The sequence below is a fragment of the Lotus japonicus genome, chromosome 2, assembly GCF_012489685.1.
Source record: "Lotus japonicus ecotype B-129 chromosome 2, LjGifu_v1.2".
NCBI lineage: Eukaryota > Viridiplantae > Streptophyta > Magnoliopsida > Fabales > Fabaceae > Lotus > Lotus japonicus.
In genome coordinates, this window is record NC_080042.1 from 16,204,480 (window position 1) to 16,231,300 (window position 26,821).

At 37.5% G+C, this 26,821-nt stretch overlaps 2 protein-coding genes and 1 long non-coding RNA gene across 3 annotated transcripts; 2 read left to right on the plus strand and 1 right to left on the minus strand.

The window, feature by feature from the left end:
* Nucleotides 1-293: 293 nt before the first annotated feature.
* LOC130736123 (uncharacterized) lies at nucleotides 294-5,755 on the plus strand. Its single transcript, XM_057587969.1, has 5 exons — nucleotides 294-298; nucleotides 361-616; nucleotides 976-1,346; nucleotides 1,440-1,604; nucleotides 5,641-5,755. Exons 1-5 carry the CDS (start codon nucleotides 294-296, stop codon nucleotides 5,753-5,755), a joined length of 912 nt encoding a protein of 303 aa, XP_057443952.1.
* Nucleotides 5,756-11,760: 6,005 nt separating this feature from the next.
* LOC130737685 (probable peroxygenase 5) lies at nucleotides 11,761-17,708 on the minus strand. The gene is made up of 6 exons (XM_057589511.1): nucleotides 17,433-17,708; nucleotides 17,204-17,314; nucleotides 17,002-17,087; nucleotides 12,517-12,611; nucleotides 12,273-12,398; nucleotides 11,761-12,000 (listed from the first exon to the last, which is right to left on the minus strand). The coding sequence occupies exons 1-6, from the start codon at nucleotides 17,473-17,475 to the stop codon at nucleotides 11,856-11,858; spliced, it is 606 nt and encodes a 201-aa protein (XP_057445494.1). The 5' UTR covers nucleotides 17,476-17,708; the 3' UTR covers nucleotides 11,761-11,855.
* A 479-nt stretch (nucleotides 17,709-18,187) lies between these two features.
* On the plus strand, nucleotides 18,188-26,398 carry LOC130737686 (uncharacterized). Its single transcript, XR_009018868.1, has 3 exons — nucleotides 18,188-18,904; nucleotides 23,925-24,002; nucleotides 25,616-26,398. It is a non-coding gene; the product is annotated as an uncharacterized LOC130737686 (long non-coding RNA).
* The last annotated feature ends 423 nt before the right edge of the window (nucleotides 26,399-26,821 follow it).

Here is a 26,821-nt window from a genome sequence, read left to right on the forward strand (position 1 = left end):
ATATTGCTGCATGAGAGGGAGATCACCAAGGACATAGGGGTTATACACTACGCCAGTGGAAGAGATAGTTGCACGCCTAATGTATCACCTGCATCACCTGTTGAGATTCATGAGGTAATTGACTTTGTTTGTATTTTTTAATACATTGATAATGATACTTCTTTAAGTGTAGTTCAACATTAATAATTTTTTCATTCGTGTAGGGGAAGAAGGTTGAGGAGGAGCCATTCGTTGACATGGATATGTTTACACCACTAACACCTAATGACATCCCTAAGGTAACTTGTTTATCAATGTTGTGATTTGTTATTGAATGTAATTTTCTTCAAGAATTTACTTTTTTTTATCATTGATTTAGAGTATTACATCTTGTTCCTTGTGGTTGGAGTTGCCTCATTGGCGCGTGGTTGCTAAGGGAAAAGTGTATAACACACTTGGTGATACAATTCATAACCGCCCACTTCCAATCGGTTGTGTAAAAGTGGGTATTGATGCTGTGATTGAGGATGATGCAGAACTACCAGTGCCCGATGAGTATGATGATTTGATTAGCATCCACAACGCAATTGGTAATTTTGTGGCGTGGCCTATCAGCCTCATTCAACTTGATTGCACGGTATGTATATGTTACTCCCTCCGTCCCTAATTATAAGCTAACATTGAGACTTTTTTTGTGTCACTAAATATAAGCTAACCTTGCAAAAGTTAATATTTCTTTCCATATTCACCCTTGCATTTATTGGTAGTGGAGCACCACCATTAGTAGTACAATGATGAAAAAGTGTTATCATAAATAGGGGTAAACATAGAAAGTTGTACATTTTTTTTGAAAACCAATGCATCAATTAAGGCTTTCTTAATAAGTGTGATTTTTACAACTTTAGCTTATAATTAGGGACGGAGGGAGTATAATTTTACAAAGCTAGCTAAAATATATTTGCAATCACTGATGATACATAAATTTACAATTTTCAGAATTGTCCATCATCTAAAGGGAATGAAATGAAGGATAAAAGCAAGGCAAAAGAGAATGACAAAGACAAGGTGGAAGAGAAGGAGATTGTGAAAGAGAAGGTGATGGAAACAAGATGCACAAGGGAATCTTTTGCATCGCCAAAACAACACAAATCTCGCATTGGGATAAGTGCCGATCAACTTAACAGTTGTAACTTTCTCAACATATATTCAGAAAAGGTACTTATCGATGGCAAAGAAATTAAAATACCAATTGATCCAAAAATGTTTCATGATATTAATATGGAGTATGAGCATATTGGTTGTGAGGAACTCCATCAAATCATTCAGCATGGTGAATTAGGTGCTTCAGTCGTTTGTGTTTATATAAGGTACTTTTCTAAACTTTAGTGAGAACAAGTTTTTCATTTTCTTAAATAAACAAATTTTTAACATTGTATTTGATTTGTATATTCTGATTTAAGGTACTTATTTGATCATTGTGTGGCTGAAAATTTGTGTGAGAAATTTGCCTTTTTGAGTCCTCATCGAACGACATATGGGGTCAACCATCAAAGCCAATATGTTTCGGATACAATTATGGCAAATGCACAATCAAACCAATTATATCTTGCACCGATCAATATAGGGTGAGAAATATTGGATGAAATTTGTAAATATTAATTCATAGTTACTTGATTAATGTAAGACCCAAGATTTTAAGCTTAGGATCAGTGGAAGAGATTTCCATTTACGATTAGGGTTGATGTATTGTGAAGGGAAACCTGAACTAGAGTTTACCAAATGAAATAAATTTATGAAGGAGAAAGTTCAGGAAAAGTCTGAGGTTCGTATTGAAGTCGATAAAAGTTATAGCACGATCGTTTTACGCTTAAACCTAGGTCAGAAACCCTAGTATATAGCTAATTTTCACTTTTAGGCACGACGGAAGTTAATTCCAAAAATCTTCAGAGAAATGTTAGAACTTCTCTTTTTCCATATATCACAATCGTTTCGAGGCGAAACTCTAGGATCTACGAACGTCCGATTCCAATCATCGGAAGTTTGCCGAAAACGAATCCCTGGTATTTCAAAACCCTAGAATCACCCGACTATGGGGACTTTATCTATTCAGAGCTTCAAATGAATATTCTAAACGCGTACACCCATTTCTCTTGATGATTTCAATCTTTCTTCCGAAGGAAGTTTTCTATTCCGACATTCGATGCAAAAAGCAACTTATCGGGTAAAATAGTTTTATACCGACTATGCATTAGTTGCCAAAAATACAAGGAGACCTCTTTATAGTTTTGGAATTCTTTCGCCAAAACATATCTATTAATTCACGGAGAATGACGCCGGAAAAATCAGATTCGCGAAACTTTCATTTTACCGCGTTTTGCCAACCTCTATATATAGCCAAGAAATGAAAAAAAAACAAATATCTTACCCATTTCATCCAAGGAGGCCGCGAGTTTGAGAGGAGAGGAGGAGAAGAAGATTTTGTTCAATCCTTGTTTGATCGTTGATTAATCAGTTGCTGCTTCAAGGTTTCGAGGTATAGTCGCTAATCCTTACCTCTGATCGCTTTTTCCATAGCTTTTCTGTAGAGTTTTCTGAGCGGATAGTTTATGGGTTTTTGCAAAACTATCCTGAATCTTTCATTTCTGATTCTAAACCTCTTCTATATGTGCCCAAGATCACTTCTGCCGGATTAGATTTTCCGTTATGTCGCCGGAATTCCGCCGGAATCAATTTTAGCCTTAAATACCCATTTTTGGAGTTTTTGAGGTAAAGCTTCAACCTTTAGGCTAAAAACTATCGCCTTAGCTTAGTGTTAGTAGGATTAGTTGTCATAAACGTCGTTAGTAACGTCCCTGCAAAATTTGGTTTTTGGGATTTCAGTTTTGAAATTTCTAAGTTAAAAATCATGACCAAAATACCCCTGCGACAGTTTTCGATCCGATAATTTTTCCGAGTTCAGAATACCCTTAGTTACGGCTTATGAAAGCATAGGAACCAAGTTTGATCGAAGAAAAATCGAGCCCCACAATTACCAAAAGTGGCCGAGCCCTATAGGGGGGGAGGAGGAAAATTTCCTTTTTCGAAAACTTGTCTTTCGCGCTAGATTATCGTACCTTAGAGTATAGATTACTTCGTGTAACCTTAGTAAGTATCGATAGTTTAGTTCTCGATAGATTCTGATAGTATTTCTGTGACTTTGCTTTAAAGGAACTTTTGAGGAATTTCCTGAGGAGCAACGCTTTGCTTTTGAGGAAGAGTTAGAAGATAATCCTGGAGAATCTGCAGGTGAGGGCTTCTCACTGAATCTCTAGTTAATGCTTAGGGTCGATGTTTCGACATTGTTTACTGTTTATGCACTGGAATTGTGTGTGATTGGAAATTGTTTTCTAAGGCTTCGGCTGACAATGTAGATGATTCATCTACTGAATGTTTTTGAGATTGTCTTACATGCTATGTGCTATGTGGGTAATCTAGGATGTGTGGTGCATGCTTTATATGCTAAGTGCTAAGTGTTTATGATGCGATTTATTGATATATGACATGTTGTTGAATGTGATGATTTAAATATGCTCTGTACTGGAATCTGAGATTCTGAATGGTGAGAATAGCGGGCAGGTCATGCCGATTTTATTTTGAGAGTTTTTAGAAAGTTTGATAGGACGAACGAGGTTCGGGCCTTAATTTTGTTTAGTGGATCGAGACATCCTCTGGAAGCGACTTGGGATTGGGAGATCCTGCAAATGTATAAGACTTGCGATAAGACGAAATGGAATCTATTTTATAAAGAAAATTCATAAGACCTTAAATAACCTCAAAATCTTTAAGTAATGATAACAACCTCGAAGGAAGGCATTGGAAGTCAAGTCATAGTTTTGGAAAAACGAGGAGTGTCGTCGGATCCAAGTGTTGAGGAGTTTGGTAAGTTCTGAGTATGTTGGTACTCCTTCGCTCGTTGAGCAGTTTGTTAGCCATCCAAGGGATGAGCCGAGAAGCTTCACTGAGGCGTGAGACCTTGTGAATGCGTGATACTCCACTGAGGCGTGAGACCTTGTGGAAAGCATGGACCTTCACTGAGGCGTGAGACCTCGTGAACAGCATGAAGCTTCACTGAGGCGTGAGACCTTGTGAATGCGGGATACTCCACTGAGGCGTGAGACCTTGTGGAAAGCATGGAACTCCACTGAGGCGTGAGACCTTGTGAGGTCATGAAACTTCACTGAAGCGTGAGACTTCGTGAGAGCATTGATGACCCGAAGAGTCATCGTGAGTGGTTGCACTCATTTTATGATTATTGTATTTTGTCGCAGAATCGACTTTACCTTAGGGTAAGCTTTTAGAAACTTTAATTTACCTAGAACACGTGGCGACGTGTCGAGTGAGATCGGAGACGTTGGTTGACTAATCATCCTGCATTCATGCAACATTAATGGGGTATTAACACAGGACGTACTCTGGACCTCGTCGGATTCCAAAATGGTCATAAGACCCGGATTTCCGTGAAAGAGCGTTTGTAAACGTCTCTTGTAGCAGACCGAAATGGCAGACCTACGGGTTACGGCTGATCTGGCTACCTTTGTGTGGTGTAAGAGACACGCGGGCAGAAATGGTCCCACCGTTGCTGGTGCTAAGATTGATCCGTTTGATGCCCATCCGTTCCGGATTGCATATTGGTTGACTGGGTTAACCTGCATATCATTTCATGCGACATGCATACTGACTTAGTTGATGAGTGTGTTTGATACTTGTTAATTCTATTTGAGGCATGTTAACTGTGATTTACTGTCGTTTATATTCATTGTGGAATATGCAACCCTAGGATGTTATCCCTAGTTATAAGCCTAAGTGGCTATTATCTTATTTATATTTATTGGTGCTATTATTTACATAATTCTTTGGAGTTGACCCTCGCGTCTTCTGTGTGTGCTTTGGCGAACAAACGCCCTTTGTCAGATGCCTTTGGCGGGCTGATTCATGATGGTTCATCCTTCGGGAGGAACTAGGGTTGAGATGCGGGAACTGGAGCGTATCGCGGTAGCGAGAGGAGGACGGATGGTGTACATAGACTAGGTCGTTCTGGATTCAGATTCGGGCGACGATCATGCTAGCATGTAGGTTTTAGTGCTGGTGTGAGCTCCTCGAGATGGGATTAGTGTAGGAGTAGAGTCTTAGCTCTGAACATCATTTGTTTTCTTTGGGGACAGGGTAGTTTCCCACCTATAGCTTTTTGTGTGGTTCTTTACGAGAATCACAGAGAGTTGGTTGGACTTAGGAGGTCTTGCTTCAGGCCGATGGGCCAGCTTATTCTCAGTTTTGAGGGATGGTGTTGCGGACACTTACCTTTAGATTTGGTTTGTACATTTTGCCTTCGGGCGCTACACTTTTCTTTCCGTCACTGGAGGTTACTCGTGACGAGGTTGTTACTTACAGCGGGGGCTGTTTATATATTGTATATTAGCTCTATTACTTTTCGCTTTTGGGTTTTATTTAATTCAGTCTTGTCTTAGTTATTATATCGAAAAAAAAAAATATTCACGTATTTCCGCATTAAGTTTACTTTTGGTTACTAAAGTGACGCCACCGAAATCGGGGTGTTACAATTAATTTATATGAAGCTTAGTTACTGCATTTTTTATTTGGTAATTTAACATGTCTTGCTTGTAGGAGACATTGGGTGTTGGTTGTGATCAATGCCACTACAGGGACCTTATTTTACTTGGATCCTATACATGGTAGTTTGAAACAATGCAAAGTCATGAAAGAGATGTTTGATAAGTAAGCATATATAGATCTATCATGCTATGTTAGAAATGCTATTCAACATATTTAATCATGAGTTTTTTATTCAATTTGTTAGCGCAATGATGATCTACCGTGCTAATTTCAATGACAAGAGGATTACATGGTCCAAAGCCAAATGGAATACGATAAAGGTATGTATATTTACATTACAGAAATCAATTAGATCTACCAAATCACTTATATAAATTTATATTTGTTTTTTGTAGTGCCCTGCTCAAACTAATGAAATAGATTGTGGGTACTATGTACTAAGCTTTCTAAAGGAGATAATTGCGCACAAAAAATCTACAATTCCACAAGCGGTATGGAACTTTGACTAACTTTCTTGATTTTTCCTATTTTTTAGTGTGACTCTAAATTTTTTTACTTTTACCATCATTTTGCAGTACTTCTCTGATTGTCAATTTGGCTTCTACGATGAGTATCAACTAAATGAAATTAAAGAAGAGTGGGCTACTTATGTGTTAAAGAATTTTGCCTAGTGTGGACTGCCAGCTTTGGTGATTTCAAGTAGTGGCCGGGGGTTTGTCAAGCTGCTGTTTTTTCATCAATAAAAGAGGCTGATGATGAGTCAACCTCATTGCTGTTTGTTGTTGTTCCAGCTGCATGTTTTGTCATTATTAATTCATGCTTTTAACTGATGTAGCTTATTTGGTTTAAGTTCTTGAGAGAGTGTGTTCTCAACAACAATTAGTATTGTTAGACAAATTTGTTAAGTGACATGGGTTTTAGTATTGTTTTGTTGTTTGCACATTTGAGTAATTATCTTCTAGAATATGTTAATGTTATTCTGAACATGAGATTTTATGTAATTTATTTCTTAAAAAATGTACTGCAATTTATGCATAGAACAGGTCAAATAAAAAAAACATCTGGATGTTGCAATTTCCCAGACCAGGTGAACTACATATTGCCACGAATAGGCACTGGACCGTGACAATAAGGTCTCTATTGCCACAGTTAAGCGCGTAACCGTGGCCATATGTGTACCCTATTGCCACGGTTAAGTACGTAACCGTGGTCATATGTGGACTCTATTGCCACGGTTACACTTGATGACCTGTGGCAATAGGCTAACCAATTGACACGGTTCAACCTTGAACCGTGGCAATAGAGCAATTGCCACGCTCGCTATCGCCACGGTTAAATTGTGGCTAAAGGGCGTGCGGAACCGTGGCGAAAAGCCTTTTCTGTAGTAGTGTTAGTTCAAAAGAAGACTTGATCTCCTTTTTCGCATACTGACTTAAATACCAACTCAAAGTGCAAGCCATCATGATCAGCTTAAAATATGAGCTCTGAGGATAATATTGAAATGCCAATGGCCATGACCAGGTCGAGTTGCATTCTTAATTACAAGTATGGTTCGAATTGAAGCTTCGAGATAAATCAAAACACAAGTCGTTAAAGTCAAGTCAAAACCAAAGATTTAATTTTCCCTTGTTAAGTTCAAAGCCTAAGACCAATATGAAGACAAGTTCAAAAGCCAATACAAAATCAATGTGTGCAAGATCTACTTGAAGGATCAAGCATTAAAGGGTGAAACACATTGAACGAGTTCGAATGCACTTGGTAGTTATTCTTCTATGTGTTTCATAGTAAGGCCAAGTGTATTATGACTTTGTTGAGAAACAACACAACTCAGAAAATATTTAAACACAATCACAACACAAGAAAATAACGTGAAAACTAAAAAACCAGAGACAAAACCATGACTGTTTCCTAAACCGACAACCAAAGAATTATTACTATGTGAAAATTGTTACAACACATAGACTTCTCTCACTCTCACCCCAATACCCCAGTACAACTACACTCTCACAAAACAAATACTTAAACTATGTCAGATATAAGCTTAAAGTGCTACTGACGGGTTCATCTAAAAATAAAGAACCTAAGTCCAATATATTACCTTGGTCTCCCGCTTGCTTCACCATAATACGCAATGTGGAACTTCTCCAATAGCTAATTTTTAACCTCTTTCTTTATTTTAGAAACTTGGCAATGTTAGACTTGACAATCAACCCCAACAATCTCCACCTTGATTGTAAGAGTTACACATCTTCCGCTTATATTGTCTATACCAACAATCATACTCCACCATAAATAGTACATTTCACATGCAAATAAAACATCCCAAGAATTTTCTTCACTTGGAACTAAACCATTCAAAGAATTTCCACATGTCGAAACTTTGTTGAAATTTATGGTGCAAATCGCATGTTGGCTTCCAGGAAGTTCTTCAGCCATCGACACCTCTCACCACACACCTTGCATCAATGCTAACCAATGAGACATTGCTCGCACTTACCTCAGAGTCTTTTTCAAGTACTGCTCCACCTTGACAATTTTGAGATGCAAATATGTAACACAAGAAAGGAGGGGGGGGGAGGGGTTAGAATTGTGTTCTTGAAAATTGCTTTTTAAAATTTAGGTTTGTGAAAAGAATATTAATTCTTGAAAATATTTAGTGAAACTTTTCGTAAATCGTTTAGTGCAGCGGAAATATAAGCAAGTAAAGGCAGACGATCGTCACACAGAGATTTATACTGGTTCACCCTAAAGGATTGGGCTACGTCCAGTACTTGGCCACCACCAGGATTTTCACTAGCAAGTATCAAGGACTTCTCCGATAGAAGTATTCTCAAGGACTTCTCCAACAAGTATTATCACGGACTTCTCCAAGTATTCTACAGGACTCCTCCTACAAGTATTGTTCAGGACTTCTCCCAAAATCTTTACAAGATTATTTCACTCTACAAGGTTTCTCTTCGTACAAGAGTATAGGTAGAGAATTTATAGCACTGGAACTCTAAGTATTTGGGTTCAGATTTGACTTTGGTTCACTTGAGAGTTCTAAGTCTAAGAGAGAAGAGAATAAGGAGATTTGACTATTTTAAGGTACGAGGTTCTCTCTTTCACTTTGTAGAAGTAGTGGCTTGAATTTGACACTTAGGGAATTTTCTGCTTTGAGCTTTGAATGCTTTGAAGAAAGTTGAAATGAATGTTTTGAGTTCTTGTCTTGCAAAGTTAATTCTCATGGTCCTAATTTTTCATGAGTGTCTTATATACTCGCTTGCTAGTGTTGTAGCCGTTGTGAGTCGTGATCCGGCCGTTGTTCTAGCCGTTGTGAGATGAGACCATTCGTTGATTCAAATGACTTTGGTTGGTAGCTTCATTAAATGCATGCTCAAAATCAAGTCTATACTTTAGTCGGAAAGGTGATGTTTTTCGGCTAGTAGATGGCAATAGACTTGGGCTACTTTTTAGACATGAGACAATTGAGAAATTTGATGTTGACAACTTGTCATTTTCCCTTGTTGGTCAGCGTGCCTTTAGCTAAAGCAACATAGTCTTCACGTGATTTGATCTGAATGTAAGTCAATTGGTTGCAATCTGACTTTGTCTTTGGCACTCAAAATTTGTCTTCAATATTTCTGACTGACGAGTTGGCATTGGACGGTTAGAGCAGATGTGTCTTGACTTGAATGAGTTTGCTTGCCAAACAATCTTGTGACTTCTGAAGCTTTTTCTTTTTGTGATGATTGAACATTGAAGCATATAGAGTGAATTGAATTTCTCCTGAAATTCAAATGCTATAAGAAGCTTAGTTAACAATAGAGGTGCTTCTATAAAAATTGTTATGATCAAAATAAGATTTTAAAAAATGTTATGATGCATTTGAACTTAACAAATTTCTCTTCACATGCCTACACTTTCCAGACTTCCCGCACACCAGATTCTTTGCATGGATCTTCTTCACATTAACCCGACCTCAAGGTAATAATATTGAGTTTGATGAAGTTCTATCATCACTTTTCATTCTCCTTTCTTCATAAATAATTTTAGTTGCAACTTCTTCAAAACTCAAACTTTCCTTCCCATACATCAAAACAGGTTTAAGATGAACATTGGAAGATGTGAGGGACAAAATGAGCCTTAACGCTTTATCTTCATCATTAATCTCAAGTTTAATGGATTCCAACTCGGAGATAATATTATTCAAAGTAATAAGATTATTAGAGATTTTCGTACCTTCATCCGTGCGCAGATTGTGGAAGTGCTCATTCAGCAACAACCGATTTGAGATGCCCTTTGCATGATATAACCTTTCAAGCTTCTCCAAGAGTTCCTTAGCTGATGACAAATTATGCACATTCGCATGGATATTCTTTTCCAAACATAGACGAATTGTACTTGCAACTCTCAAATCTAGTTCCTCCCACTTGTCGGCCTCTATGTTGGAAGTGTTTCCTTTCAACGCATTGTGTAATCCTGATTGTATCAGCACATCCTTGACTTGTACTTTCCACAAGTCAAAGTTGAACCTTCCATCAAACTTCTCTATATCAAACTTCATAGCGCTTGAATAAGATATAGCAACACTTTCACAATATCACCCTTCTTCAGCACCTTCACCATATCACATAATTGTGATATTTCCTCTAACCGAAGCTTTGTTACCACTATTGGGAAACAACATAGCTGAAGAAAAATTAAAACACAATAACAACACATGTAAATAACGTGGAAACTCAAAGACTGGAGAAAGAGTCACGACTGTTGCCTAATCCGACAACCAGAGAATTATCGCTATGTGAAAATTGTGACAACATAGTACAGCCACACTCTCACCCCAATACCCTAGCACAACCACACTCTCACAAAGAAAATATTTAAACTAAGTCAGATATAAGTTTAAAGTGCTACTAACTGGTTCATCTAAAAACAAAGAACCTAGGTCCAATATATAGCCTTGGTCTCCCTCGTACTTCACCACACTAAGCAATGTGAGACTTCTTCAATAGATTTTTAACCTCCTTCTTTATTTTAGAAACTTGGCAATGTGAGACTTGACAATCAACCCCAACATGACTTAAATTCATAAGTTATTTTCTAAATTTTAATATTGTCCGTAAGTTCAGCTAGTACTTATTTCCTTAAATTACTATAGACAATGTTGGGACCGGTGCGAGAGAAGGAACATAAAGGAGGCAAAGATTTAATGTGGTTCGGCCTGAATGCCTACGTCCACGGAGGAGGAACATTGTATTCTCATTAATACAAACATTGCATCACACAACTCTCTATCTCTTGCCTCACCCACACTCAGAGCTCTCACATAATTGCTCTCACAACTTCACCACATTCTAGTACCCAGAGGCACACTCTGGTGCTCTCTCGCTGGCACCCGGAGCTCAGCTCCATCCTGGAACTAGAACTCCTTCCCTTTTCCTCTTACACCTTCACTTATAGGCTTCAAGGAGGGGACATAATCAATGGGACAGTTGGGTGACTGATTTTCCTTGACTCCAAAGTCTGGTTCTCCTTGATTGGTGGCTGAAATCTTGACTTTGGTTGCATGAACGTTGGCCACCATTGTTGCCCTTGGTTGGAAGGGATATCTTCCAACGGACAGAATTCGAGAATTTGAAATCATGTTGGATGTATTATTAACGAAAATCTCTGAAAACACTTCAAGTCTATTGGTGCCGGAGAAGCTGCTGGAGAGAGACCAGCAGGAGATGATCCAAATTCTGAATCAATACTCACCAGAGTATTGATCTCTCATTGGATAACTTGTTCTTGTTCTTTTTCTTACTATGAAAATAATGCTTGAAGGAGCATTGTTCTTTTATGTTGTCAGCAGACACCCTGTTCTTAGCTCTTCAACTTGAATTTATAGTACTAGTGGTTGGACTTAACTCCAACACTAAAAGATAGCACTAAACTTCATTGTTTAAGAACGCAAAAAAGACTGCAATTGTAAACGACCATAGGCTTAAGAATCACAAATAGTATATTTATCTAATCCCATATTATTCTTAGATAAATTTGTTTGTTTCACACGGTAAATAATAAGAGATAAATTTAACTTAAAAGTACATGATGAATGATGAATGATCGATGAATTGAACCTCAATGAATACAGCATCCAAATTATAACATGCTATAAGCTAGCTATCAATTCTCAAAATAAATAAATAAATAAACTTTTCTACGTGGAATAACTTTTTGTTTTACAATACATTATGTGTCTAAAAACTAAATTAATTATTATCAACTGTTGAAAGGTTGAATTACTTCTTGTATGCGGAATGTTCATTTTTCAGTATTTCAAACAAGCTTCCATCATAAACGCCTCGGATAGTTTCTTTCTGCAGTAAACCATTCTTGTCTTTGGCAAGTTTGTAAAGAACCTTCCATTCAACCAAGCTACCAATCCTGTACATCAAATAGTTGCAATTGCAAATTAGGAATATTAATAGTTATCAACTTTTCTCAAGAAAATAATGTTAGTTATAAGTGAAAATATGATTGAGAAATTACAGAGAGAACTCAATCCGACTTATAAGAAAAACTTATACACATTCCACATTGCTCGCTTACAACAGCCACCTATGTATTGATTTGGATTTAAGTTTGGTGCACTTTCAGTTGAATTTATGTACATATCCTTTAAAAAAGTGATTTCATGATGGATATCACAAACCTACCTTCCTTTGAGATCCTTAGGCTCTCTGTTCGCCTTTATCATCTCCTTTAGTTCATCATATGTTAAAGCATTTGGATGTGTGTGTGCATGTTTGTTGAAAATTTCTTCAAATTTGGAAGGAACAAACCTGAAAATTTTATCATAAAACATACTTGTAATAAGCAATAATGGAACTAAAAGAATAACTCAAAAGAATAATAAAACTAATTAACCAAAAAATTAAGATTTTAGATAAACCACTATACCTTCCTTCAGCATCATAAACTCCTGTGTCACTTCCGTGTTTGGCGAGTTTGATATTCTTAACTTCAATCGGGAAAAGCAGAGATGGGAACTTTCCCTACACCACAACAAGAACATGATAAGTTATAGTGCTAACGACGACAACAATATGAATGTTTTTTTGTCGATGTTTGAGCTTGTCTATAAATCGATCGAGTTCAATTCAACATTAAGAGCTTATTTCAAATGTCGTATTAGATATTATAGTATAAACTGATACAAAACATTATGAACTTATCTATTGTTTACTATTAATATTGTATTGTATAAATTTACCATTAATCTACTTTTATTTAATTGACTCTATAGATGATGGATAAGGTCTGATAAAAGAGTGTGACGTATCAGCTACATGAAAATATTTAATCCACCGCCACCATCCTCCATCATCGCCAACACCTCTCTCCATCTCCGCAGTGACCTCCACTCCACCACTAATGCCACCTCAACCACCACCTTCTACAATTATCATCACCGATGTTGCTGCCTTCACTATCATCACTTCTGCCACCGCAACCACTGCCACCATACCATCATCATCACCATTAGCTTCCAACATCACCGCCACCACCTGAACAACCACCACCACTGCCGCTATTACCGTGTCACCGTCCTACAACACTGCCACCACCACAATACTCTCCACCACTACTACCTCCACCTTTCTTCACTATCACCATTGCCACCCTCCACCGCCATCACTACCTACTGTCATGACCCACCGCCACCCTCACCACTACCACTAACTCCACAACCACCTCCATTCACTGTCACCAGTATCACTGTCGCTGCCCATACTGCCTCCACCACCAACACTACCACCACCCATCACCACCATCTTCACTACCCACTAGCACCATACTCATTTTCATACTACTTATAAACATAGGACAACATTAATTTAAACGATATGATATGTTATGTAGTGTATGGAAAAATGTTATACAGTATTAAATTTTTATCCGAACTAATACTATCAGGTTTTATACTATGTAACATACAAAACAAGCTCTAGGTGTAACACACTAAACAAGCCCTACGTGTATGTTTGATTAAGTTTTGAAAGTGGGTTGAAACTCATAATAATAAATTTTAAGGGAGGTCATTGCAACAATAATAAACCTTATAAGAGGTTAATGCAATGTTTTCTAAATAGAGAAAAATTAGTGCAACAATGATAAACTTTGAGAGAGGTTTATGTAACTTCTCCATATATCTAACTTTAATTAATAAATAGGATAAACATGAAGAACTATATATGGAGTTCGATTAATTGCCTAAAATTATCTGATTCAATACAACAATTTAATAATTCAAATATCAAATAAGTGAAATTTTGGTACTCCCTTCTTTTACTATATATAAGTCACAAATAAATAATTCTCATAGATTAAGAAAATTAGTTACTAGAAATAAATTTGTAAAATAAATGATTAGCTTTCCTAGTGGGTAAATGGTCACATTGGTCCCTAAATGTTCCCACCGACTTCAAAATCGTCCCTGGAAGAACTTTATTAGGCTCATGGTCCCCAAATGTGGCAAAAATCAGTCATATTAGTCCCTGACGTTAAAAACATCTAACAGACGTTAACCCAATTAATAAAAGTCAACATTATCTTTCTAGTTTTCTTTCACTTTAGTCCCTTTCTTCTTTCTTTCATCATCTTCATCCCCCTTCTTCCATCATCTTCACCAAAAACTCCTCCCCTTCTTCATCAACCCATTATGAAACAAAAATAATAAAAAATCAAATAGAATTAAAAACCCAGAACCTTCTATCATCCTCTCTTCTTCTTCATCATCCATCTTCTTCTTCATCATAACAACTCTCAAACTCTCACACAAAATTATTTAAATCCATAAATCAATAAAAATCCTCAAACTCTCTCCTTAAAATCTCCCAGATCTGACCTTCACCACCATAACATATATATATAAGGGGTGTATCTCAGGTAATTTTATTCTCCAGTGTGTAATTAAAACACGGATACATCATATGTTATATTGATTTCTCTGTTTCTCTCAATAGACAAAAATATGCTTTTTCCTCAAAAAGACCCGTAATCAAAGAAAGTTTCTCTTTAATCTTTTTACTTGCCTTAAAGCCTAAGCACAAATGGTGATGGGACCCAGGGCACAAGAATGAAAGAAATTGAGAAAAAGTAGCTGCACAACTAGTTAGTCGATTAAGAGTAGTAAAAGAGTTGATTATGTCTGTGGTTAGTTTAAAAAGTAGAAAGAGGTAGAAGAAGATTTATTCTGAAGTGATGTAGTTGGAGAACTGAGCACTAGCTTGGTTTTACAACGGGAATTCTTTGTTTAAGTGAAAACCCTTGGGAGGTGAAGGTCAGATCTGGGAGATTTTAAGGAGAGAGTTTGAGGATTTTTATTGATTTATGGATTTAAATAATTTTGTGTGAGAGTTTGAGAGTTGTTATGATGAAGAAGAAGATGGATGATGAAGAAGAAGAGAGGATGATAGAAGGTTCTGGGTTTTTAATTCTATTTGATTTTTTTATTATTTTTGTTTCATAATGGGTTGATGAAGAAGGGGAGGAGTTTTTGGTGAAGATGATGGAAGAAGGGGGATGAAGATGATGAAAGAAAGAAGAAAGAGACTAAAGTGAAAGAAAATTAGAAAGATAATGTTGACTTTTATTAATTGGGTTAACGTCCGTTAGATGTTTTTAACGTTAGGGACTAATATGACTGATTTTTGCCACATTTGGGGACCGCGAGCCTAATAAAATTCTTCTAGGGACGATTTTGAAGTCGGTGGGAACATTTAGGGACCAATATGACCGTTTACCCTTTCCTAGTTTACTCTTATTTACTGGCATACAATTTTCTCTCTCCAAATTAATATTTCAAAAGTTCATAATCTCTTTCATATTTAATATGAGGGTGAATTTGGAAAAAAATATTCAATGCTTCCTAGATATTAGAAAGTGACTTATATCTATGAACAAACTTTTTCAAAAAAAAAAGATTTATAATAAGGAACAGAGGGAGTATTTATTAAGGCTTAACGAACAATGAACCATAATTTTTTTGGCTCACACAATAGAAGAGTTTCTTTTGTAATGAATTTTAGCACATAAATAACTTATTGTTTGCGTCACCAAACTTTTAACCAATGCGACCGACATCTATTATGCTGTAAGGAACATATTGTAAAATTATATAACAAATATTAGTAGCAAAAATATACTCCCTTCAATCCTTATTAACCATTAACTTTAAAGAAAATAATTGTTCTTAGTTATCTATCAGCTTAAAAGAATAACAAATAAAATGATGAACATAAATTTAATGTTGTAAAAGTCAATGGTTATAATTGTGCAAAAATATAGGGTAAACATGAAAATGGTACTTGAACTTTGAGCAAAACTATAGGGTAAACATGAAACCTGGGACTTATTAAATGACATGGAACTATACGTTAGATCTCATCACACACGTAAGTACGGTGGCCGAAGTCAGATAGGCGGCAATGATGGTTTTCTCTTATATTTTGTAATCTGAGGGCGTTTTTCAGAATATTTTCCGGCGAAAAACGTATTTCAAATTACACTCATAGTTTCAAGAACCATTTTCACATTTAACCCAAAAATATATATATGAAGCTAACATGTGCGCAGATCCAAATTCTTCACGTCTTAAACACATCATGTTTAATTGCAAAAATTTCCCTTGGTTTAAAGATCTTTCTAAACATAGCCACATCATAAGATGATTTTGTGGCAACCGTTTTGTGATCGATCTTTCTAAATATAGCCACATGATAAGATATTTTTTGTGGCAACCGTTTTGCCGTTTTGTTTTGTTATCAAAAGCAAAATCAATGTCATCATCAACGTCAACGTCGATGATTGTATTTTATTATTTCACTGGAATATTAAACGTTAAAATAATAAATAAAATCATAGAGACATAAATATTTTGATTTGTTATTTTTTTTTAAGGTATGATTTGTGATTTTCTTAATTTCAAATAATAATTGAAATGAAGAAAACTAATTTCAATCGAATTTGTAAATAACATAATTAGTAGTTGTTAATTAATTAAATGGTTTAAATATTGAATTAAGAAATATCAAATGTAAAAAAAACGATTACGTGATTTCTTAATATTTATGATATATTTAAGAATGAGAAGAACCTAAATAACATAAACTAAATCAATATTACTTTTCAAAAATTTCAAAAAAAATATTACTTTTCATAACAAATTAAGAAGCTCAAGATGTACCAAAAAAAAAATTAAGAAGCTCAAGTGGTAGGATGGGACATATGAGTTGGGTAGGGGAGATATATGGATCGATTCCTGGCATGTGCAATTTATCTTTCCGATATAAAAAAAAATTAAGAAAAAAAGGAAAATGACGGTAAATTGAATGGGGATGATTTGAAAATAAAAGGTTTTAAGGGATAAAGAGAGGGAAATACCGGACGAGTACTCTGACTGAGACCCAAATTGATGAAAAGAGAAAGACCTGTCGACAACAAGATCCCGCTTCCTATTTGACGTAATCCTGAAATTAGTCATAAACATGTATTATTAATTAATTGCAGTTGTACATTACAATTTAATTAAAACACTTCACCAAAGTAATTAAAATGGAAAAGCAGAGAAAGAGACAAGACAAACCTTTAAAAGTTTCCCATGGGTAAATAACACCATCTTGATTCAAGTCAAAGAAAGCAACATGCTTCTGCAGAACGTTTCCATGAACTGGAAAGGTTTTCTCCCCAATACCACCTATTCATTGGTTTTAAGAACATCAATCAAATTAGGAGGAAATGGAAGAAGGGACAAAAGCAAAAGAGAAATTAAAAGGAAAATAATTGGAATAAAATGAAGGCAAATTTTGGAATACCCTCTAGTTTGTTGCTTTCTGATGAGATAGGAGAAGCAGCCATGTGGATAGAAATGAGAATGCTGAATGGAGAAGTAGCAACTTTTCTTTAGGGAAGAGCTTTTTCGATGAGTTGATGCTAAAGGAAGGTATATATATGTAATGATTTTATGAGTGCTAATTATTGGGGGGGTTATCTATACACTACAAGATGTAGGAAAGCGTAGCGTGTAGGATACCACCGCCCTGATGACAGGAGATCAAAATCAGGAGAATATTTGGGAGAAAGAATTACATACTACATTTAAAATTGTGAAATACAAACCACATCTTCTGGAATCATATTTGTGGTAACATATATACAAAATAAAGAATGATATAAGAATGCAATATCCTAATCAAATTTGCTGTTTCTTTTACTCAACCTTACAGCTTAATGAAGTTATCTGTTCCGTATTGCTTTTGAATGGGTATGGCATGTGGCTGAGCCACGGCGCTTAAGTTTTTGTAGTTTTGTTAATTAATATTATCATATTGGTGTATGTTTTTGTAGACACCAGAAAGAATCATTTTGATAGGTCTAAGGTTAAGCCAGCCCTTAAATATGTGTATGTTAGGAAGAGGACTAGAGCTGTGTAATGACATAGTTCAGGGACTAAACTGTAGTAAACCAATTAAGCCAGTTAGTATACAGCTGGCGGTTAGAGTTTGTTAGCGTTGTTAGCTGACACTTAAAGCTGTTAGTTCAGTAGGCTATAAATAGCTATAGCTTGTAGAGGAAGTCATCTTTTGGGAAATAGAATCTGGAACCGGTTGTGGAACCAGAAGCAGATCATTAGGAATCAGTTGTAACCCTAATTTTGTGTTCTTCCCCAAATTGGCAATAGAATCTTTCTTCCTAGCATGGAATCTCAGTGATTATGGGTTAGAATTCAGTTTTCTATTCTTTTCCTATCTCTGATTTCTGCTAGTGTTAACACTGGTATTAGAGCACCAGCCTGGTGCTTGAAACCCACACATTCTACAACTCTGCATGGTCCTGCCAAGGAAAATGGCAAGAAGCCAATCCAGTTGGAATCAAGAACGAGAAGAATTGCGACAGGAAAGAGAGGAATTGCGCACCCCATTGGAGCTGAACAAAGCTCGAACGAAGAAAGCAGAGGATCTCATCGCTGCACTCGAAGCCAGGCTCGGCGATCGGAGAAGGGAACTCTTCGATGAAGAAAGCAGGGAGATTGGACGGGATCGCGAGAATCGCCTGCAAATTCCGACCAATAATCGGTGGCGGAAATTGGAAATCCCAATCTTCTCAGGTGACGATGCGCTTCGGTTGGACACAGAGGCTAGAGAGGTATTTCTCACTGAGGGAAGTTTCAGAGGAAGAAAGGATGCAAGCAACACTAGTAGCCTTGGAAGGACGTGCTCTCAGCTGGTTCTAGTGGTGGGAGCGTTGCAACCCTTCACACCCATGGGAAAGCTTTGAACTAGCAGTGGTAAGACGATTCCAACCCTCCATGATACAAAATCCTTTTGAATTTCTATTGTCTTTAAAGCAAGGGGGGTCTGTAGATGAATATGTAGAAGAATTTGAGTGATATGCTTGGGCTTTGAAGGAAATTGATCATGATTTTGGGAGGGAAAATTTTCTTAATGGGTTGACCGAAGAAATCAACGCTGATGTTAGCTTATTTGAGTTGAACACTTTGGCTGAAGTAATTCAGAAAGCTTTACTCATTGAACAAAAGAATCTGGTAGTGACTAAGAAAGGGGGAGGTAGGGTACACCAGAACCTCTAATTCTTACAGGAACAACAGTTATAATAAGGTGGTCATAGTAGAGCCACAAACTAACACATGCACTGATCATAAAAGTGAAGGCTCATCTGTTGGAAGTGTAGTTGTAACGTCCAGAAACAGTATTGGCACAAATGGGAATAAGAAAAGGGGAGGAGAGTATAAGCACTTGACTGGGGCATAAATGAGGGAAAAAAGGGAGAAAAACTTATTCTTTAGATGTGATGAACTATACAGCAAAGATCACAGATGCAGAAACAAGCAGCTGAGGATGATTATTATGGAAGAGGAAGAAGAGGGTGAAGTAGAGGAGTTTCTGGATGCTCTTTCTGGGGAGTTAAACTCAATCCAATAATCCTTTGTTCCATGACTGAACTCACCTCAACTAAATCCTGGAAGATGAAAGGTGAAATTGGCAAACACACAATAGTGGTGCTCATAGATTGTGGAGCTTCCCACAACTTTGTTTCAAAGAAATTGGTGGAAGAGTTGCAGTTAACAATAGAGGATACTCCAACTTACAATGTGGAAGTTGGGGATGGACATAAAGTAGCAAGGGAAGATGTCCTCAATTGAAGTTAATGGTACATGCATTAGAGGTGGTACAAGACTTCTATCTGTTTGGACTCAGTGGAGTTGATGTGGTACTGAGTCTTGACTGGTTGGCCAGTTTAGGTGAAATCAAAGCTGATTTTGGAAAGATGAAGCTTGCTTTAGTGAGAGGGAAATACCTAATTACTCTAATAGGGGATCCTTCTTTAACCATAACAGGATTGTCATTTGGTGCCTTAATGTAGGTTTTGCTCAAAGAAGGGGAAGGACTTGTGGTTCACTGTGATACTTGGAATTTGGACCAGAAGAAAGAGGGGGAAATTCCAACAGTAGTGACAGAAATACTGATGGAATTTGGCACTAATTTTCTAGGATCCTCAAGGGTTACCACAAAAAAGAAGGCATGATCATGCATACACTTGAAGGAGGGTTTTGAAATTCCCAATTTGAGGCCATATAAGTGCCCTTATTACCAAAAGACTGAGATAGAAAAGCTAGTGGCTGAGATGTAGGAAGCTGGGGTGATAAGGCCTAGTATTAGACCATATTCAAGTCCAATCATCTTAGTTAATAAAAAGGGTGAGGGGTGGCAATTTTGTGTAGATTATAGAGCCCTCAACAAGATTATTGTCCCCAACAAATTTTCTATTCCCATAATTGAGCAGTTGCTGGATGAGTTGGGTGGTGCTAGGGTATTCTCCAAATTGGACTTGAAATCTGGGTATCACCAAATCTGGATGAAGGAAGAAGACATTGAAAAGACAGCCTTTAGAACTCATGAGGGACACTATGAGTTTCTTGTGATGTCGTTTGGGCTCACTAATGCCCCATCAACTTTCCAAGCTCTTATGAATGAGGTTCTCAAACCTTACTTGAGGAAGTGTGCCTTAATTTTTTTTTATGATATTTTGGTCTACAACCCAAATATGACCAGCCACTGCATTTGTAACATCCTGACTTTCGGGTGTCACAGTAATAACTTTTTTAAATAAATATACAATGATTTTTCAAAAGGATTTATAAATGCGGGTATCTTTTTTCTTTTCAAAGCATTTCTAAAACATGTCATGCATACTCCAAACTGTAAATAAATTTACATCCAGCCTTAAACAAGGCAAGTACCCGAAGGTAACAACACATGAACACAACTTACAAACCTAACAAATAGATAGATTCAACAAGGAATCTATTATGTAATGACATCATAAATCCAATATACTCCCTACGATTTCCACATCGGGGAATCGCAAGAAAGCAATGCACCGGAACCTACCCAACACCTCCAACCATACTCATAAAATAATCTTGCAAGCTTTAACCAATAACAGTAAGTTCTCTACCCAAAAAGGCTCTAGCCTTACACCCGACTCTATTCTTTGAGTCTTCTATTGTTCTTCCACGTATAGTAGCATCAGTTCACATCGTCACCTATCATCGTCTGGCAGTTTTCCGACGCCCAAAACACAAACAATACAAACAAGGCAAGGCGCGAGGGTCAACTCACATAATAATGTAGATAATACAGACAACAGATAAAGTATAAGGGGATAAATACTTAGGTTCCATTGGTCTTATCAAGGCATATAATATCATATCCTCAGATTGCAATAACAACATACATTAATTATCAATTCATCAAATAATATAACGATGTTCATCAACATCAAATCATCAAATAGCATAACGATGTTCATCAACATCAAATCATCAAGTGCATGGTATGATATTCAATATCATGCTAAAAAATGCTCCGGAAAGACTAGGCACTATCGAGTCAGTCGTAACACAGGTCCTTGTGTTTAACATCTCGGTCATAACTCGTAGGTTAGCTACTCTGTCTGCTACTTAAGAACACTCTTGGTATTATTATGTGGAAACCTGGTCTTTCAATCACCACTGGTTCCACCGAGGTCCAGTGTCCCGCCGCATAACCTCAAAATGAATGAATGAATGAATGATGCAATATGGTTAGCCAAACATCGTATCGACCTCACAACCCAAAGTGTCTAGCTAAGAATATTGTCTCTAAGATACCCTAAAGTAATTGTCGAATCATCGACCACAAATTCCAACAACAAAAGAGTACAAACACCCTTGATGACTACTCGAGTCATCTCACTCATCCTTTAGATGGTCGAAAAATGCTCTGCAAGCAAAAGAGTACAGTGTACTTAGAAATTTATTAGTTTCCCAGACTTATCCTTTAGGTAGCCTAGGCAAAAGGTTCCAAAGCACACAAGGTTTCCCCAAAACTAGGATCACCGACACTTCTCATTTTCCCAAAACTCGTATTCAAGCCCTAAGCATTCATCCATAGTGTAAGACCCAAGTTTTTAAGTTTTGGATAAGGGAATAAAGTACAAGAGTTTATTGGATGAAATAAATTTATGAAGGAGAAGGTTCAGGTAAAGTCCAAGGATTGTATCAAAACCGATAAAAGTTATAGCACGACTAACATTCGCCTAATCTTAGGTCGAAGACCCTAGTGAATAGTTAATTTATACTTTAGGACACGATGGAAACTAATTCCAAAAATCTTCAGAGAAATATTAGAATTTCTCTTATTCGTCTATAAACAAGTATTTCGACGCGAAACCCTGGAACGTACGAACGTTGAATTCCAATACTCGGAAGTTTGCCGAAACCAAAACCCTGATAGTTCAAGAAACCTAAGATCAACGGACGATGAAGACTTCTTCCATTCGGAGCTTCAAACGAAGATTCCACACGCGTACACCTATTTCTCTTCATGTTTTCAATCTTTCTTCAGAAGAAAGTTTTCCCATCCGACATTCACTGCAAAAAGTAACTTTTCGGGTAAAATAGATTTACACCGACTTTTGATTGTTTACCTTAATTCCAAGAAAATCTCTTTTGAGTTTTGGAATTCTGTCGCCAAGACCTATCTTAGAATTCACAGAGAAATGCGCAGGAAAAATATCGGAATCACTCTTATATTTTTATCTTAACTCTATGAGTTAAATCCTCCGATATCTAAACAAATCGGTACCGGTTTACAAAATATCTTCTCAAAATATCTCCCTAAAATATCTATTCATTCTTATCCAATCTTTGATAAATATCTATTCGTTATTATCCAATCTTTGATAAATATCTATTCGTTCTTATCCAATCTTTGATAAATATCTATTCGTTCTTATCCAAACTCTGATAAATATCTATTCAACCTTATCCGATCCTTGATAAATATCTACTCATCCTTATCTAATCTCTACAAAATATCTTTACAAAATATCTTTGCCAAAATATCTTCTCAAAAATATCTATCCATCCTTATCCATCCACCAATGCATCCTTATCCAAACTTTGCAAAATATCTCCATTTCCTTCACTATATATAGGTTATAAGCTAGAAAATGAAAATTTTGCAAAACTCACCCATTTCTTTCCCCAAAACCGCGGCCAAGAGAGGAGAAGAGGAGGAAGTTGATCTTCGCGAATTCTTGCCCGTTTGCTTCACCGATCGTTGCTAATCGAAGACCTTGAGGTAGGTAAACTATATCTCTCTTCTGATCGTCGTTTCTGTCGACTTCTCCTAAGTCTTTATGTGTCCAAAGTTTTGAGGTTTTTGGAAAATTGTCCAAATAGCTTGATTTCTTTGTCTAAAAATCTTCCCTACGTGCTCAGGAGCACTTCTGTCGGATTAGTTTTTTCGTAATGTCGCCGGAATTCCGCCGGAATCAATTCTACCTCAAATACCCATTTTGGGGCAAAGTTTCAACCTTTTAGCTTAGAACTCTCGACTTGGCTTAGTGCTAGTAGGATTAGTTGTCATAAACGTCGTTGTTGACATCTCCATCCAATTTGTTTTTCAAAAATCCAGTTTTGAAATTCTGAGTTTAAAATAATGACCAAACTACCCCTATGTCAGTTTTCGATCCGAAAATTTTTCCGAGCTTAGATCCGCCTTAGTTACGACTTATGATAACCTAGGAACCAAGTTTGATCGAAGAAAAATCGACCCTCCCAATTAGGAAAAGTGGCCGAGAGCTATACCAAGGGGGGAGGAAATCCGACTTTTTCGAAAACTTGTCCTAACGCGTTAGATTGTCGTACCACGGAGTTGTAGTGTTCCGTGTGACCCTAGGACTTATTGTTTGCTGAGTTTCTGACTCATTGGGATTGATTTCTGTGAAATTGCTTTAAGGTTCGTTTGAGGAATTCGGAGGACTTGTGGAGGAAGATCGTGAAGGAAAGTTCAAGGAGCGAGCTGGAAAATCAACAGGTGAGGGCTACTCTCTGAATTACTAGATAATGCTTTAGGTGTCGACGAATTCGACTTGATTTATGTGTTATGCACTTAATTGCTAATTGCCTGAAATGATTTCTGAGGCTTCGGCCGATCTTGTAGAGTACTTGATGCCATGATATTGTGTGCTAAATGATTCACATGTTATGTGCTAAATGGTTAATCTAGGATGTATTGGAATATGTTGTTTATGTTTATTGATTGAGCTGATTTATTTATGTTACTCCACTTATATCTGTTATGCTTTAGAGTGAGGATAACGGGCATGTCATGCCGATTTTATTTTTGAGATTTTGGGAAAGTTTGATGGGACGGACCAAGGTTCGTACCCTATTATTGCTTTATGGATCGAGACCTTCTCAAAGGAAAATTGAGTTTGAAAATGTTATTGGAAAAACCCCATTTGAATTCATGTAAGAACTTGGGTTGTTCTGTCTAAGGCAAGAAGGGCTTTTAATGAGGCATTGTGCCCGGCCAGCTTACCTGGGAACTTCTCGGGCCATTACTTGGGTGATGATGGACCTTTTGTTTTGAGACCATCTCCAGGGAATCATTGGAATTATGGGATCTTTGAAACTAATAGGATTAGAGACGAAACTTAAACAATTTCATAATGAACCTCCATAATGTATTAAACAACCTCAAAACCCTTAATATAATGATAAAAGACTCAGACGAAAGTTTAGGGCTCGAATATTAGTTTTGAAAAATGAGAAGTGTCGTCGAGTCCAAGTCTTGAGGAAACTTACAAGTTTCCGAATATGCTTATACTCTTTCGCTCGATGAGCAGTTTAATGTTTGGCTATCTAAAGTTTAGCCGGAGACTATAAGTTTCCAAGTACTTCGGTACCCTTTCGCTCGATGAGCAGTTTATTGATTGGCTATCTAAAGTTTAGCCGGGAACCATGAGTTCCCAAGTACATTCTTCTTCTTTTGATTAATTCATTTTGTCGCAGAATCGACATTTGCCTTAGGGTAGGCTTTTTAGAGACAATAAGTTAGCTAGAACACGTGACGACGTGTCAAGTGAGGTCGGAGACGTTGTTTGGCTAATCACTTGCATTCATGCACTCATTTTGAGGTTAATACACGGCGGATACCGGACCTCGGTGGATTCCAAAATGGTCATAAGACCCGGATTTCCATATTTAGGACACTACGGTGGTCCTCAGTAGCAGACGGAATGGCAGACCTACGGGTTTACTGCTGATCTGACTACTTTTGTGTGGTGTAAGAGGCGCCCGAGCGGAATGGTCCCACTTTGGCCGGTGTTAGGGCTGACTCGATGGTGTCCATCCTTCTTCCGGAATGCATTTTGTTACCCAGCATTGCATTTCATGCAACATACATGCTGACTTAGTTGCTGAGTGTGATTGGTACCTGTTTATCCTACTTGAGGCATGCTAAATGTTATTATGATCTTTATATTCATTGTGATATATGCAACCCTAGGATGTTATCCCTAAACGTATAAGCTTGAGAGGCTAAATAATTATTACCCTATATATCTGGTTTTATTATTTATATAATTCTTTGGAGTTGACCCTCGCGTCTTCTGTGTGTGTTTGGGCGGACTACGCCATTGTCAGTTGAGTATGGCGGACTGGTACGAGACGGTCGTCCCTTCGGGGGGGACCAGGTTTGAGATGTTGGACCAAGACACCCCAAGCTCATGGGTGGTCGACCCCGCCGGCCACCGAGCTATCTATTCAGGGCGAATAATGGAGGATCGCATTGACCGGATGCCAAGCCTGACGCACGGAGTCTGGAGGCACTACACTATCAGCTTCAACTTGCCACCGGGTGTACACTGCGGACCTGGACTGGGAGTTCCACCACCACCGTCGCCTTCGGACGACGAGTACCCCTCGGAGGAGGTGCCTGTGGGAGGGACTTCTTCAGGCACTAAATCACCCACTGTCGCGGCTGCTATAGACTTGGGATCGGGTGCAGAACCCGCTCGACCAGCTGTGGAGACCGATGCAGTCATCGACATAGTCGTCTTGGATTTAGATTCAGACGACGATCTTGGGGATGCATAGTTGGGATTAGTGTAGGAGTAGCGTCTTGGCTCTGATGTTCAGTCTTTCGTTTTGGGCAGGGTAGGTCCCCGACCTTTAGCTTTTCTTGTGGTTCTCTTTACGGAAATCACAGAGAGTTGGTTGGACTAGGGGGTCTTGTTTTAGGCCATCTGGGCTGACTTATTCTCATTTTGAGGGTTTGTGTTGCAGACACTTAACCTTTTCTTTTGGATTGTACCTTTTGCCTTCGGGCGTTACTCTATTTTGCTGTCCGTCACTGGAGGGTTACTCGTGACGTGGTTTACTACTTACAGCGGGGGCTGTAACTATTATTGTATATTAGTTTTGTTATCTTCTGTTGTCAAGCTCTATTTCTTTCAGTTTTAATTTTGTATTATCGAGAAAAAAAAATATTCACGTTTTTCCGCATTAAGTATTTCTTTTGGTTACGAAAGTGACGCCACCGAAATCGGGGTGTTACAATTGTGGTATCAGAGCTTGTCGAGTCTTTCGGGAGTCTTTGGGGAATAGGTCTTCTGTGCTAGGTTGTGTGACTCTGTAAAGAGTAAAAATTGATTGTCTGCCAAGCGATTTTTTCGCTTAGAATTGGTTGAAGTAATTGCTTAATCATATTGTATAGTTGTGCCAGAGACTATCTTATGATGAGTACTAACTGTTTGTTTGACTAAGCATAGGATGGTAAACCCTGACCGTATGGCGAAGGCAATAGCTACCATGATTGAGGCAATGATGAATCAGGCTGCTGAAGACGCT